Source organism: Petaurus breviceps, unplaced genomic scaffold (assembly GCF_028583685.1).
Source record: "Petaurus breviceps papuanus isolate PSGF00001 unplaced genomic scaffold, PetGlider_PUasm1.0 400, whole genome shotgun sequence".
Classification (NCBI taxonomy): Eukaryota; Metazoa; Chordata; class Mammalia; order Diprotodontia; family Petauridae; genus Petaurus; species Petaurus breviceps.
In genome coordinates, this window is record NW_027186316.1 from 5,078,793 (window position 1) to 5,095,642 (window position 16,850).

A 16,850-nucleotide genomic window follows, 5' to 3' on the forward strand; every position below is an offset into this window, starting at 1 on the left:
GACATAAAGTACTCTTTCCACTAGAAGTGCTGTTGTATTCTCTGTACCTTTCAGTCAACCATGTGACCATAAAGATGAAATCTGCTATAGAATATAATTTGTGAAAGCCTATATATTCCTTCCTCACATTTTCACCAAGAATACCTGTAGTATGTATACAAATTAGTCTCATAGATTTTGTGGAACTGAGAAAGTAGGCATATGTGTCAGTGATTATTAATGTCTTCTCGGATATATTTTTTCTATAGTAGTACCATCCATACTGTGGTGTAGTGAATAAAGAAAGGGGTGTCTTTAAAATCAGGAGGAGCTTTATCTAGTCCTTAAAGCTCCTCCTGATAGACTAGCTTTGTGACCAAGGACAGATCACTTAAATTCTTAGTGCTCCTAGAATGTAAGTTGTAAAAAGGTTGCCACCCTGCATTGATGGAAGAAATTTCTACCTTGGGAGTTGCCCACACTGATAAAGCCTCATCCATGATTCTTTCCAATCATTTAGTAACCTACCATTTTATAAATATCATGACCATTGATCCCTCAAAGCCCTAACATTGTTTCACATCAAGCACAGACCTTTTCTATGACTGTTTGGTCTGGTCCAGTTATCTTCTCTTATCTGTCATCTTTAGTTTCATTTCCAGTTCCTCAGACCATTATGGGACTGTAATGTTACGGTTCACATTTGGTAGTGCCATTGTCATTGTTGAAGAAAATGCTTTATTATACAAATGTTGACATATTTTTCCTATTTTCTGCCTATTTTTCTTTCAGTTTTGTCATGCAGTGCTCTCAGAATGAGGCATTTTAATTGCATGTCATGGGAAATATTCTGCAAACTTGTTTTTCTCTCAACTGATTCTTGCTGTTTTATGAAGTAGTATTGCTCATAATCTCACATAATCATTCTCCATGATAAGATTTTATAAACAAATTATATTCTGAACTGATGATGCCATCTCTCAGCTTGTCAGGATCACATGTTTGCTAAGCAAGACAGTTTTCTTGACTCTCTTGACTTCCTTGTGACCATTTCTTTATACCAGGTAAACTTTCATGGTATCATAAGAGCATCATTTTGGAGTTGGAGGGAACTTCAGAGGTAATCTATTCCAGTTCTTCCAATTTTACAGATAAAGAAATTGAGCCCCAAGTATCACCAGCCCACATGTTCTGTTGGCATCCATTCCATATCAAGAGAACTAGAAGAACCTTCATGTTAGTATAGGTAATACTTGACAGAGCTAGGATTTGAAGCCAGGTTCTCGAACTCTATAAATGTACCATATTTTCCAGTGTACCACATTACCTCTTGGAAATGTGACATTGTCTCTTCCTTTATTCATTTCCAGTTTTTGGAATGTCAAGATGTTGTTACAAATCGGTCACACTGGCACCATTTAAATTTCACATTTCATGTTTGTCCTTTCTTTTAGTATATTCATTTTTATCTTTGATGTCATAAGTCAGTGGCCTGATTGTATACCCATGGCTGATTCAGAAATGGCTGCCACATCACTAGCTATCTCTTTCTTTGGATACAGTCAGTACCTCTTTCTTTGTGATATTACTCAGCGTTTGAGTGCCTTTCTGCTTTTTCTTGAGATTTATGATACATAGGCAGGGGACTCATGTGTAGTCTTTGAACATTTGGCTCTTTCTTGATCCTGAGTCATATTTTCCAATATTTTTCACCTTCCTCTCCAATGTTCATCAGTCATAAAGTATTCAAATGGAGGATGTTATCAAGTTTTCTGTGTAATCGCTCTGCCTCCTCATTCTCTGCAACAGATTTTGTTACTTCTTATGAACTTCATGGTGGTCTTTCTGCATATGATCGTCATAAGCCCTGCATATTAAATTTCAGATTGTGAAAAGACTTGAGAATAAAGAAAGACTTAATATCCAGCTAATAAGACTTATTAAATTAAGAGGAAACAGATGTTTTTAAGTTACAGCAGTTCTGAGTCACCAATATCAGACTGGGGAAATAGGAGACAGCAAAAATCAGTGAAAATATACCCTTTACCTTTGTAAGAAAAAAAATCAATTTTATTCATATATTTTGTTTTTATGTATCTCTCTACCCACGCCATCTGAGAAAGCAATCCTTTATAACAAAGAATTGGGGGAAGGGGAGGGGCAGGGAGTGAAGTTCAGCAAAACAGACCAAAGTGCCAGAAAAGTCTGATATTAAAGGCCGTGTTCTACATTATAGTCCTTTCTATGCAAAGAAGTAGGAGCAGGGCCCTTTATTTAGAATCTAGTAATATCCATGCTTAAAACGTTTAGCTAAACATTGAAGCATTGACCCCAAACCAAGCGGCTTCAAGCTGAGAAGTGTATATCTGTTTTCCTTAATACATAAAAACATTTGTCATGGACCTGTGGCGTTGGAAGAATTCCCTCCTCTGATGGAGATTGCAAGCAGTCTATAATATGGTCTTAGAGCCTGCACTCAGACATGTGAAGTGACTTGCCCAGAGTCACACAGGTGGTAGTAGGTGTCAGAGGTAGGATCTGAACCTAGGTCTTTCTGACTCTAGGTCCACTTGGTGTACTCTGCCACACTGCTGTTAAGTGAATTGAGGCAGCCAGGTGATGCACTAGACCTAATGGCAGGAAGACTTGAATTCAAATCCAGCCTCAGATAGCAGCTATATGACCTGGGCAAGTCACTGAGTCTCTATCAGCCTCAGTTTCCTATTCTATAAAATGGGGGGTGATAATAATAGGGCCTGCCTTCCAAAGTTGTTTTGAAGACAAATTGAAATAATATTGTAAAACTCTTTGCAAAGGGCTGTGTAAATTTAGGGTTATGTTACACAAGGTTACACAGGTAGTAAGATGGAGCCGGGACATTAAAGCCAGGGCATCTGGCTCCAAATCCAGCTTTCCTTCCGTATTCCAAAATAAGGCCTCCATTTCCAACTCAGAATGTCCCAAATAGAACTCATCATCTTTCCTTATCACAAACCATAGCCCTCTTTTGAACATCCCTACTTCTGTCAAGAATGCCACCATCCTTCATCATCCCTCATCACATGGAGCTTTGCAACTTCCGTGGTAGCCATGACTCCTCACTCTTACCTCATCTAGCTCTTCAGTAACCAAGTCTGATCCTTTGTGCTGCTGCATCCCTCCCATCCATCTTCTGTCAACCTTCATAACTACCTCCTAGCTCAAGACCTTGTCCCTCTCTAGTGGACTATTGCAATAGCACCTAATTGATCCCCACTACCTTACGCCTCTCTCCACTCCAATCCAGCCTTTATATAGCTGCCAAAGAGATTTTCCTAAAGTATATGTCTCAGTATGTCGCTCCCCTATGCAGTAAACTCCAGTGGTTCCCCAGTATTTCTGAGATCAAATATATAGTCCTCTGTTGGGCACTTGAAACCCTTTACAAGCTGCCCCATCCTACCTTTCTAGCTTTATTGCATATTCCTTCCCTGTGACCCAATCAGGCTAGCCTTCCATTAGGTCTCCACTATCCTCCCATCTCATCTCTCTGTGCCTTTCCACTGGCTATACAATGCACTGGGATGCTCCCTCATTTTACCATTATCCCTTAGAATTTCTGGTTTGCTACCTTTTACATGAAGCCTTTCCTGGTTCTTCCCCGCTGCTAATGTCTTCCCTGCCATCATTGAGAGAGTCTGAGGGATCCGGCAAGACCAGCCAAAGAGAAAATGTGTGAGGTTCTTGTCATTAGTGCCTTTTTGAAGGTGTCCCCTCTGGCCCAGCTCCTCAGCTGATCACACGGTTAGGGAATGGGACCCCATGTCTCTCCAAAGCACTTCCATTATACATTATGACTCTTCTAGAAGCAGGCTCCCCAGATTCTCTGACATAGGGAATTGTATCAGCCAAGTGGATTGATAACACTGCTCGTGCACGAGTCCTCCTTCCATACACATGCTTGATCTTTATAATTATTCACTAGTTATTTAGAAAGTACATTTGGTTTCTTCAGCGAGGACAAGGATTATCTTTTACATCTCCCACTGTGCCCATATACAATGTTGGGCCCATCATGGGTATCCATGTCAACAACATGTCCTTCTGCTTCCAGCTCTGGCTTCCAAAGGATTTGCTAGACTGGGGAAGCTGTGCACTGAGGCTGAAGACCAGGGGATTGTGAGGATAAGAGAAATGATTATTAGTAACTAATGATTTGGGGGGGGGGGATTCAGAGTTCTCCCTTTTTTCTATCCTCATTGCAAGACCTTAGTCTCTGAAGGTTGAGCTCACTTTCTCATCTATCCAACCCCACCCAGTCTTACCAGGAATCTCTAGTTTAAGCTGAATTCTATTTAGTCAAGCTTGGGTGGAGATATCTCCTTTTGTCTAGATTGCCCTGTTGTCTAGAAGGCTGGCGGTAGTTTTGATATAGGGATAACCTCTGGTCCAAGAGTGATGTGATGTCTCTCTCAGTTCCTCAGTGGAGTACGCCCACTTCTCTTTGTAAAGTCTAACCCTCATAAAACTGTTAACCAGTCTGCTGGAACACCTTTTGTCCAAAGGCATATATAAAACTAAAGTAGCCATATAATCTTTCAATGAGAGGATAGGAGCCTTTTTTGTCAGTCATATGCTGGCTGTGATTGATAAAGTTGATTATAATTTACCCAAAATTTTGTCTCTCAAAATTATTTTATTTGCCACAGGGAGAAATCAGACTGTGCTCCTTCTGGGAAATGCTTGCCCTTCACATGAGTGTGCCCACCCACACTGGCTATGAAACGGGTGTTTGATAAGCAAGTACAAGGGAATATGCAGGTGTAAGGGAAATCCCAGCAGGCCTGCAGTTGAGGATAGCTTGAATCATATGCTCACTTCCTTTCCCTCTTGAGTGTGTCACCTCATTATAGAACTTCTGTGACTACAGTTTGGACCTAGGGAACAAACTTGATCTGGCCACTACACAAGTGTTTTCTCATGGAGCCAGTTCATGTTTTTCTCAAGGGACATTTATAAATTAGTGGCCTCTTTGTTTGAGGTAATGTTATTTCTCTGGCACCTGCCTCCAGTGGGTTCTGGTTCTGATACTTCTATTTCTTGGGAGAGGAAGAATCTTGGTTCTTTTGTCTGTGTGCCTCTATGATGAAGATGACCTGCAGAGTAGCAAAGCTGCTCCCCATGTCCACATATATCTGGAAAACACCTGGGGAAGAAGCAGGAACAGCCATAGAGCCATATTAAAGAAAACCCCAAGTAAGGAGGAAAATTGGCAAAGGTGCTTATGTCACTGACACTACCTCAGTGAAATCCTATAGACCACCATTACCCATGACATGGGGTAGGAATCTCTGGACAGCAACTGTATCAGATACTTTGATGTAAGGTATTTCCAGAGAGGGCCTTGCCCTGTGGTTAATGCTTAAATGTTAAGGTTGATTTCTTTTTTGTTTCTTTGTGGTTTTTGTTTTTTGTTTTGTTTTGTTTTTTTGGAGGAGGGAAGGCAAGGCAATTGGGGTTTAAGTGACTAGCCCAAGGTCACAAGTAAGTATTAAGTGTCTGAGGTCAGATTTGAACTCAGGTCCTCCTGACTCCACCACCAGTGCTCTATTCACTGTGCCATCTAGCTGCCTATAAGGTTGATTTCTTAATTGTGTTTTTGACACTAGATTTATTGACCTGACTTCACCAGAATCTCATTACTAGTCACAGCTCCAGTGAATTCTTGGTGTCCCAGGGCTCTACTGAAGTTTCTGAACATATCAAAGCCAATAGATTTGCATAGCATCCAATGAAATTAGAGATGTTAGAGGTCATGGATTTAAAGCTAGAAGGGACTTTTGAGGTCAGCCACTCCAACTGCATCATTTTATAGTGGAGGAAAATGAAACATACAGGTGAAGTGATTTACTCAGGGTCACAGCTTCCTATGTAGCACTATTTCCAGTGCATAGATATAGAAGCTTAGTACTTAATAAAAGAAAAAAAAATGCTAATTGTACAATTTGGAAAATAAAGTCTGTGTGAGGTGATCTCCACCCCACCCCACTTAAAGTAATTGATCAGATACTCAATTCCCCATCCAGTGAGCCTTAGACTAAGTCCTTGGAACTGTAGTAGCTTTGCACAAGAATTCTGTTGATATAGGCCAAGAAAGCCTGACTATGTGCAAGGTGTCATCTGTAAATTATCAGGTGATTGAGAAGAGGTTCATTTGACAGATTAGAGCATGCGTGGCCTTCTAGCAACTCTTATAAGCAATCATCTTGGAGAAGGTAATGGAGAGGTCTCAAATTTGGCTTTGATCAGATCTCCTTTCCCTCATCTCCTTTGGCCAGAAGCTGCTGTACCTCCTGTTTTCCCATGGGTGTCTTGGCTGCATGCCTAAAAGCATGTCTCTATCAGGAACCAAAGACAGATGGTCACAGATTCATGATGTTGAAGGAGAACTTCTTGAGCACTTTGTGAAAGAGAGACTTCCAGCAACTACGAGTTACGTGTGCTATCTAAGCTTGAGTCCACTTTTCCCTGGACTCTGTACTTGTGGGATAGGGTGTCAGACTTTGGAGTGTATATTTTGTACCAACTCTGATTACTGTACCACCATAGTAAGTATTCATTCTAAAAGGCTACTTAAGGTGGGCTGACTAAATTGATTCTTAAGCACACCAGTGGGGCCTTGAGTCAATGACATTGATCACCCTCTGATCACTTGGGGATAACCCTAAAACTCTGAAGGAGAGATAGAGCCAGACTCTGGGGACTTAACTCGTCAGTGGAAATTGGATTTGAATAAGAATCCTCCAAACCTATATATGCTATGAAAGTAATGAGCTTGTAATGATCTCTGAAACCAAAAGCAAATTCACATAAAATCAGTCTCCTTTCTCAGGCATATGATCAGTATGTATATAACTATACTTGACATCTAAAATAACACTTAAGTAAAAATTTGATGTGGGAGACATTGTGCTGGACTGAAAATTGGGAGACCTAGGTTTTGATTACTGGCTGTAATGTTGAAAAAGTCATTTCCCCTTTCTGAGCTTCAGTTTCCTTCTCTGTAAAATAAAGAGTCCCTTCCAGAACTAAAATATTGGATGAATTTTTAAAAACTTTCTGCATTTGTGATTGTATGTGTGGATTGCAATCACACAAATAGTAAGAAAAAAATATTATGAAACATTAAGTCAAAGAAATTAATCTTAACTTGTTATTATCTGTGAGAATTGTTGTGCTTGGCAAATCTCAAAGAGTAGATTATCATAAATAATGTGTCTGGCTGTTGAGGGCTTTTTAAAATTTATATTTGAAAATGGTTAGGATGATTTACAATTACTTCTAGGTCTTTAGTCCCAATCCCAATCCTAAACCAGAGATTGGGATTTCATGGCATAGAAACCAACAAAGAAAGGTCCTGCAACTTCAAAGTGCTTTCTGACCACAACTTCATTTTGGTGTGTAAGTCACAAAAGACTGTCTAATTATAGATGTGACTCTAAGTATAACTATAGACTCTTCCCGTAAAGGGAGGGGCTGGACCTTCTGAGGACGAGTATCTGGGTGTGTGCCAGGGATGATGATGTGAAGCCACAGGTGCCACCAAGAGGAAAGAACATCCAGTAAGTGTCCAAGGAGGCAGAAGTAGTGGCAGTTGGTGACTCCCTGCTGAAGGGACTGAGATATTTATTTATTGACCTAATGTTAACATAGAGGTCTCTGCTGTATTCCTGGGGTCATGTGTCCATGATACAGTATGGGCCTTAGAAGCCTTAAGTCCAGCACCCCCCTCATTTTACAGAGGAAAGAAAGGTGGAACACAGAAGTAGAATGGCCTGCTCAAAGCTCTGTACATCATGTGCTTCTCAGGCCATCTGAGCGCTGCCGCCCCCATCTCCCCCACCCATGATGAAATCCTGCTGAGTCCCATCTAATCTGATGACCACAGCCAACTTCTAGTGATTCCTGTGGAGACAAAATGATGTTGCTAGAAGGCATTTAGACATCCAGAACCTGAAAACCTTTTTTTATTTGGGGGGGGGGGGTAAGGCAGGGCAGTTGGGGTTAAGTGACTTGCCCAAGGTCACATGGTTAGTAAGTGTTAAGTGTCTGAGGCCAGATTTGAACTCAGGTCCTCTTGACTCCAGGGCCGGTGCTCTATTCACTGCTCCACCTAGCCACCACAGAACCTGAAGATCTTGGAATTTCAGGTGGCGAATTTGGGACATGGACAGTTGGCTTAAGAAGATGGTATCTGAAAATGGAGTTTAAGCCATGTCTTCAATATAGGCATAATGGGGTCTGATCCAAATGAAGCACAGCCATGTGAAGCCTTTCTCAGTTCCCCTAACTTCCATTTCTGCTGTTTATACTTATAGGTGTACTTGTCCTCCCCATTAAAAGAAATGCTCCTTGTGAGTAGGTATTGTTTCTGTCTTTATACTTTATATGTCCCCAGGACCCAGCTCTGTGCCTGGAAGTTAACGAATGCCTGTTGATGGTTTTGAGTCCTGCAAATCTGAGCCAAAAAGAGAGGAATGGAAAGGGAGAAGAGTGCCTACATACATCTGCCAACCTCTGCTAAGCTGTACATCGTAGAGAATAACAGTCTAGGAAAAAGAGGTGTGCAGACACCCAAGAACTTCACAGGCCATGGATTGTGAGAGAGAAGCTAGCAGGTGCAAATGCCCAGAGGATGGGCAACAAGCCGAATGGCCTAGGCAGCCTGTGAAAGGAGAACCAGTAGATTGGCTTAGAATATGACTTGAGAAAGGCCCAAGAATTCATAACAAATATCATATAAAAGGGGAGGCCGGGGCTACACAGTGGCATCATATATTAAGAAAACATATTAAAGTAAGGAAATGCAGGAACATGAGGGAAAACCCAGTGGAGAACATTTGGATAATAACGGAAGGAGTAACAGAAGCAATATTGTTATTGGACTAGATTACAGAACATTGAGGCAAGAGGAAGAAAGAATTGAAGATCTGAGAAAACAAAGGAGAAGCCTGACATGAAAGCATAAAATAGTAGAAATGGGGGGCTTCAGTTAGTCATTGATGCTTAATTAGGGGCTTTGGTGTCAAAGGCCTGTGTTCAGATCCCAGTTGAAATCTGTGTGACCCTTGGCAGGACTTAAAACTTAAGTTTCAGTTTCTCATCTATGAGACCTGATTGGACTAGATGACTACTAAGGGTTCTTCCAACTATAACTATTATCTTACAAAATTCGTCCTTTGAAGGGTATAGGAAGTGGCATTGTTATTATGGAACTGATTCTGATCAGCAAAAAAAAAACTGTTTCTAAAAAAAAAAAAAATTGGGGGGGGGGGTGAAAATGATCTCTCCATCCTGGAATTCATAGAGAAAACAAGGAAAGGCAAACACAATCTGACATGCATCCTACCTTTGGGAAGGATAAAATTCAAAGTTCAAAGAAAAGCATAGATAAGATCCCAAGGCTTCAATCTGCGAAAGAAGTTAGTTCAGGATGCGGTGAGCTGTTCTCAAAAATGAAGTTCTGAAGAGGCAGAAACAGTTCCAGTGAGGAGAAAAAGGAATTGTTTAAAGACAGATGTGGATCTATAGAAAACTCATCCACCAGCTTAAAATTGTAAAAGATATGTGTAGAAGATGGAAGTGCTGATAAGTAATAGAGGATGAATACAATCCTGTAGCTGGGCCAGTTCGAATAGGGTCAGGAATGCTAAAGCATAGAATTGGGAGGATAGCCAACGACAGGGCTTTTAAAGCTATCTTGAAGAAAAGAGGAGGATCCAAGAAAGAAGAGGAAGACTACTAAAAGGAGGTGAGGGAATGAAGACACCACTATTCAACTCTCTTTTGCTTGTTTTCTCTGCCAAGGGAGAATGATCTTTGGACTGGAAAGGATAAGAAAAATTGGCTAACAGGAAACTGAAATCCAGGAAAAATAAGGAAGAACAATTAGTTGTCCTTAATGAAGTCAAGGCCCATCCCAAGCTTAACCCATGTATATTGAAAGAACTGGTAGATGAGATGGCCAAACCACCATCTGTTGTTCTCTTTGAATGATCTAGTAGAACATGAGTGGTAACACAGGTCTAGAGAAATGTCATCTAGTTGAGTTTGTTTGGGTTTGTTTTTTGTTTGTTTGTTTGGCCTTTACATTTCTATATTTGTCAGAACATTTTCTTTTGACATATCTTTGTCAAGGTATAGTGAAAATCCAACATAACATGATTCATTTGTAATGTAGGGAGGATAGCTGTTTAGCAGATCAATTCACAATCTACTGGACACCCAGCACATGGCAACTAACCCACAAAGTACAGTTATCCCTGCCACATTGTGGGGGTTAGGGGCATGGCATCCCTTCGATCTGAAAAATCTACATAAAATGTTTTGACCTGCCCTTCATACCAGAGAAGAATTCTGAATTACTATGGTATTAAAAGATAAGATGTATTGATATTATATAACTATACATATATTTTATGCATTTCTGAGTTTTTAAACTTTTTCTATGTTGTCTCCTGGACTTCACACATCATCTGTGGCTTGCAAAACTCCCCCAAAGTTCCCATTTAATTTCTTACTCCAATTCCTGATATATCAAAACCCCAATGAGGAAAGTCATGATGTGGAAGGGATAACTGTATGTGCTATCCTTGTATCTTCACCCGCATAAATTATCAAGTTCCATTAAATATTTCAATCACTACTATGTGACAAGTACTGTACTGTGCATAAAAAGACAGAAGTTAAATAGTCCCTGCCCTCTTCTTGAGGGCTTACACTTGAATGAGGGGGACAGTATGTACATCTGCAAATATATACACAAAAATATGGGGGAGAGCACTAGCAGCTGGGGAGATAATAAGGAAGGCCTTCATGTAGGAGGTGTCTTGAAAGAAGAGGTGGAGGTGAGGAGGAAGCTCAGGCCAGGCATAAAAGACACGCGGTACACGAGCACCAAGATGGGAGAAGTGTTATGTATACAGAGCAATGAGTAGACTGGTATGGCTGGGCCATGGAGTTCAAGGAGGAGAGTGTTATAGGACCGAACTAGAAGGCAAGCAGGTCATGAAGAAACTGAAATGTTAAACAGGGAGCCAGTGTTTGAGCCCAAACCATTGGAGTTTGTTGAGCAGGAGTATGGGATGTAATCACATTTGTGCTTTAGGAAAATCACTTTGGCAGCTGTGAGGTCAGGGTGGCAGCTTGTGAGTGGAGACCAAGAAATATTACTGTGATGTGAGAGGTGATACAGATGTAGAAATTATAACACTTGTCAACTGATTAGTTACGTGAAGTGAGTGAGAGTTGACGATGACACCAAAGTTGTGAACCTGGATGACAGAGAAGAGAGGGGTACTCTTGACCAATTCAGAAAAGGGGTGGAGGTGGAAAGATAATGAGTTCCATTTGAGACCTGTTGAATTTGAATTACAGCAGGATGTCCATTCACAAATGTCCATAATGCAGCTTATAAATACATTGTTACTACGAACAGATAAACATCATGCCCTCTGTCTCAGAATTCCAATTTTTTTTAAAGGCAAGAGAGTGGAGTCTCAATTTCTGGCAAAAGTCCAGAACATAATATTAATGCTAGATGACTGTGGAAGCACACATAATGCCAGAGTTGCCTTCTTTCCTTTTTTGACAGGGAAGACCAGTAAGTAAATCAATGGAGTGCTATCGATTCGGTTTCTCTAGGTTTCAACAAAGCATTTTCCAGTCTCGTTTTTTTCTTGTGGACCTGATGGGGGGAATAAGGGAAGGGAACAAGCCCCCTTTGTACCAGCACTCTGCTCTGCTAAGCACTTTAAGATAGGGTCTTATTTGATAGAGGTACAAGGCAGTGCAGTGAGCTGCATTCTGAATTTCTGGAATGACTAGAGGCAAAGGGCAGTCATTGATGGATTGACTTCAGTTTAGAAGGTGATCTCTTCACACTGTGTGCCAAGTACCCCAACAACCCATCCATCTTTCATCCTGTGCTGTCTTTTTAAAATGATTAATAAATATCTTTTGGTTTTGCCCCACATATTTCCCAATAGATTCATCTTCTCTCCCCCTCCTAGATAACCACTCAGCCAAACTAACCAACCCATGGAAGAAAATTCGATATTATGTGCAACGTTGCACACCTAAAGCCGCCCACCTCTGCAAAGAAGGCAGAGGAGAGGCAGGCAGTGCTTTCTCCTATTTCCTCTTTGGAGACAGGCTTGGCCATTACGATTTCACAGCATTCAGTTTCAATTGATTTTTTTTTTATTGTCCTTCTTTCCCTTAGTATTGTTGTAGTGTCTGTGCATATTGTTTTGCTGGTTCTGCAACTTAGACGAAGGCATAGATGGCATGCTTATCAGATTTTCAGGTAAGATGTTAGATGACAGAATCAGAATCCAGCAAAATTTGTCCAGGCTGAGACATTGATCTGAAACCTAATAAGATGAAAAATTATTTCAATTATCAAAAGCTAAGTATCAATTATTAACTTTGTAACTAACTATTAGCTAATTATTGTAGTTATTCTACCTGTCATGGCTGCCCAACTTCTCCCCACCTGGACTAGTACCCACCTCACTGGAACTAGATCAATAGAACCCATACCTCCAATTCCAGGAGAAATTAATTTACCCATCTTTGGAGCTCCCACCCTAGGGCGCAACCCTTTTGGTTGGTGACTGGGTGAAAACAAACAAATACTAAATGACTTCTTTTTCTATTCATTGGTCCTAGGCCCTGTTGGACTTTCATATCTCATACAGCCATCTACCAAGTCGGCTTGCCACTCTATGTTCTGGACACAATAATCAAATCAGTTCTACCATTGCTACAGGATGCCATTCAGTTGCCTACTGGCTCCAATCACTATTCCTGCAACCCTCCAAACCAAATCCTCCTCTCTAGCCACTACTGCGCTAACGGAGTTGGCTCTCTCAATTAGAATATAAGCTCCTTGAGGGCAGGGATTTTTTTTCTCTCTTGTACTTTTATGCCTGGTCCTTTAAAAAAAATCCACTTCATGGGGCGACCAGGTGGCGCAGTGAGTAAGAGCGCCAGCCCCAGAGTCGGGAGACCCAGGATCAGTTCCGGCCTCAGATACTTAACACCCACACAAAATAACTGGCCGTGTAACCTTGAGCAAGTTACTTAACCCCAATTGATTAAAAAAAAAATCCACTTCACCAATGCAAGATAGGGAAAATGTGGTTAGAAGTTTGTCTAAGGGGTGGCCAGGTGGCTCAGCGAGTAAGAGCACCAGCTCCAGTGTCAGGATGACCTGGGATCAAATCCGGGCTCAGACACTTAGCACCACACCCAGAAATAACTGGCCGTGTAACCTTGAGCAAGTTACTTAACCCCAATTGCTTAAAAAAAAAAGAAGTTTGTCTAAAAAAAGATCTGGGGTTTAGTAGAGTCTGTATGAGGGAGACAAGAGTGTGATACAGCCATCAAAAAATCTCACATAATCTTAGCCTTTATTAAGAAAGGCACACTGTCCAGAACAGAAGATAAGTAAGGAAATCAAGAAAGAACAGTTTGTTGCCCTTAATAAATTCGAGTTCCCACTGTCCTCTCCCCAGGTCAGATCACTTCTAGAAGTTTGGGTACCACAGCTTAAAAGGGATATTGATGAACTGGCTGACAAGCAGGTTGATATCATCACCATACATGGATTGCTTAAAGGAATTTAAGATGTTTATCCTGGAAGAAGAGAAAATTTGCTGGGAAAATGATCATTCTTTTCAAGTATTTCAAAGTATTGAAGAGGTCTTGGTTTTGTCCTATTTAGTTCTAGGGCTGCCTGGAAGTCTCAGAGTCAGATTCCCTCTATGTAGAAGGAAAAACTTCCTAAGAATTGAAGCCGGCCAAAATTTGAATGGGCTATGTAGGGAGGGAGTGGGCTCCCCCTCATTTGAGGTCTTCAGACAAAGACTGGATAATCACTTGTTGAGGATGGTGTGGACTGCGTTCTTGGTCAGGCGTGGGTTGGACCAGATGGCCAGCCTCTGAGGTGCCTTCCGATGTCTGGGATTCTGAGTGTCTGCAATCTTTCCAAAATCACTGACAGTGGCCTGTTTCCTGAAGCTTCACAGCTTCTGAGTCACACATTGAATGATCTATACTTGACAAGATTGATTTTCTTCAAGCAAAAGCAATCAAAAGTTAAGGGAAAACTAAAACAAACTTTAGTCTTCCTCTTTTTCTCCCGACATGACATTTTCCTCTAGTACTTGATCCAAAAATCTTCCCACAAGTTTCCACTGGTCTTCCCCCCCCCCCCCTAAAATGAATTATTTAACGTGAAATCTTGCATTATCAGTTTATTACAGTACTAAGGAAATCCATCAGGAAGTGACTGCACAGGAAATGTAATTGATCATTTTGGGGTGGGGGTAATTGAAGTGGCTACAGAATTGGCTATCTGAGAAGTCTACAAGCAAGCAGTATTAAGTACGGGAAATGGTTACTTATAAAATTTTTATATTTTCCTGGGGCATTAGAATGCATTTAAGGATGATTAGTGTCAGCTCCAGCATCTTAAAGTTTTTATCATCTCTTACCTTTTTTTTATGATTGCTGCATTTGCAATTTTTAAAATGATCTATTCAGTTTTTCTTTTAAAATGTGTTTTCTTTTCAACAGTGCCCTTAAAGATAGCCGTTTCCCCCCAATGACAAGGGAGGAGCTGCCCCGGCTAACCTGCTCAGTGTCTCTGCTCACTAACTTTGAAGATGTCTGTGATTATTTGGACTGGGAGGTAAGATTGTGAAAACCACTTAGAGAAAAATAGAAATGAATCTTCACTACACATAAATCATCATAACTATAAAATCCTCTGGAAATGGTTTTTTTTTGGTAGTAATGGAATTGAATATAACATGTATAATTAAAATCCAGGGGTATTCCAAAAACCTAATTTGTTTGAACATTGTCTCCAATTAGAACTTCTTACCAGAACTTTTCTGGAGGTTTCTTTCTCTTTTTCCCCCTCTCGGACAGTTTGTAGTTGCCAATGAGTGATGATGTGGTCAAAAGGTGGGCTGGGGAAGAAAGAGCTAGAGGCCTAATCTGTCAGGCAGGTAATTTAACCCCTGAGGAATGGAGAGATGGCTGAATAGAACAAGTCTGTCTCTCATTCTTGGCTAAGTTCATTTATATAATGTGTACAGCTAGCAGGTACGTCTGTGGTTAGAGCTGTATTTTTTTCCTTCTCTTTCTTGGTGGGTTGTGGGCTGATGTAGCCTCTGTGATTTGCAATGGGGCTCAGGTGGGTGGTATGGCTCAGAGTGGGGGGCGTACTTCTAAGCCATCTTATAGCATCGTTTGGACAGTGACTATGTCTTAAGATTTCTTGAAAAAAAAAGTAGTAAGAGTAGGTCTCTCTTATGGAGTCCACTGACTGGCAGAGCTTTGTGGGCAGTACTGCCTTGGCGGCGGACTGGCCTGGGGTTTTATTTTGGCTCAGCCATTGATTGGCTTGGGCAGTTCACTCTGCTGTATTTCAGGTTTTTTCCACATACAGAAAAAGGCATTTATAAAGTTCCTAGTCTTGATTTGAAAGTGTCTATGATAAAAAATTGTTAGTAATTTTGGAACCTTCTAACATTCCATAATTTTGGGATCTGCCAGGAAAGAGCACAAATAACATCTTTTTTCTTTGTGAAAAGACAATCTAGACAGTATAGGATGAAATACAGCCTTCTGGCTTTGTGGGCTTTTAGGAGGGGAGAGTATTAGCAGAGCAGTTTCTGGAGATTTTTCATAACTGAAAACAAATTCAAATAGTTAGACTATACCATAAGTGTTTCCTAAGATGCTTCTTGAAATGAGGTGGGATAAAGAAGGAGGCCATCCCAGTAATTGTACTTTGAATGGCCCCAAATCTCCCATCATGCCACAGTAGCGGCTGGCTCAGTGCCCTGGAGTGGTCTTCATACAGTTCTGGGACCAAGCCCCCTGAGTCACAGTTCGATTTCCTGAGTGGAAGGGGGTGACCCAGGACTGCTGGACATCACTGAGAATGAACAATTCCCTCTTTCCTCCCTTGTCACTGAGCTTGAACTGCAGTTGTGACCAGACTAGGGAGGGCATAGTGGCACCAGGAGAAAGAGATGTTGGTAAGCCCAAAGCACTGTTTCACCCTCTTTAATCCATCTCACAGCCTGCTTGGAGGGAAAATTACCTTTTTGACTGTTGAGTTTTTACATACTTGGGGCTTAGTCTTAAGCTTGGTGGTAGAGAGAACTTCCAGAGGTGGGGGCTCACCAAATGTTTGATAGTCATTAAGGGTCTCTCTGTACCTTAGCCATTAGCTTCTTGCCTTTAGCACTACTTCCCTGTGGCATTGGGCCCCTTAGGTTGTTATGCTCATGCATTATGGGAATATCAAATCTTTTTCAAGATTTATATTGAATCAGGTGATGCAGTAGATAGAGTGTCAGGAACACCTGACTTGAAATCCACCCTCAGACACTTGCTAGCTGTGTGACCCTGAGCAAGTCACTTCATTTCTGTTAGCCTCCATTTCCTCAACTCTTAAATGGGGATAATAATAATGCCTGCCTCCCAGGGTTGTTGTAAGGATCAAATGCTATCATTTAAAGTTCCTAGTGCAGTGCCTGGCAGAGTTTATATATTTATATATAAGTGCTTGGTTTTATATAAAAAAATATATATATATATGCAATATATAGCAAGTGCTATATAAATATTGTTAATATGATTTTGGAGCCTGTATTAATATCCCTCCTGTGATCCTTACCCACTTGTGCAAAAGCATGCAATATTTTAATAGAGACACTTTGAATCGAATTGAATGGAGATTTAGAATGGCTTATTATAAAAAGCATATCATGTGAGATAGTTCTTATCAAGAGGAACTGTGCCAATCC

General features: G+C 40.9%; 1 protein-coding gene across 1 annotated transcript in view; it reads left to right on the top strand.

The window, feature by feature from the left end:
- AMMECR1 (AMMECR nuclear protein 1) overlaps nt 1-16,850 on the top strand; it is a 137,557-nt gene that overhangs the window by 99,330 nt on the left and 21,377 nt on the right. The window contains exon 3 of the mRNA XM_069100424.1: nt 14,602-14,716. Coding sequence (XP_068956525.1) covers nt 14,602-14,716 — 115 coding nt within the window. The remainder of the gene's footprint in view (nt 1-14,601; nt 14,717-16,850) is intronic.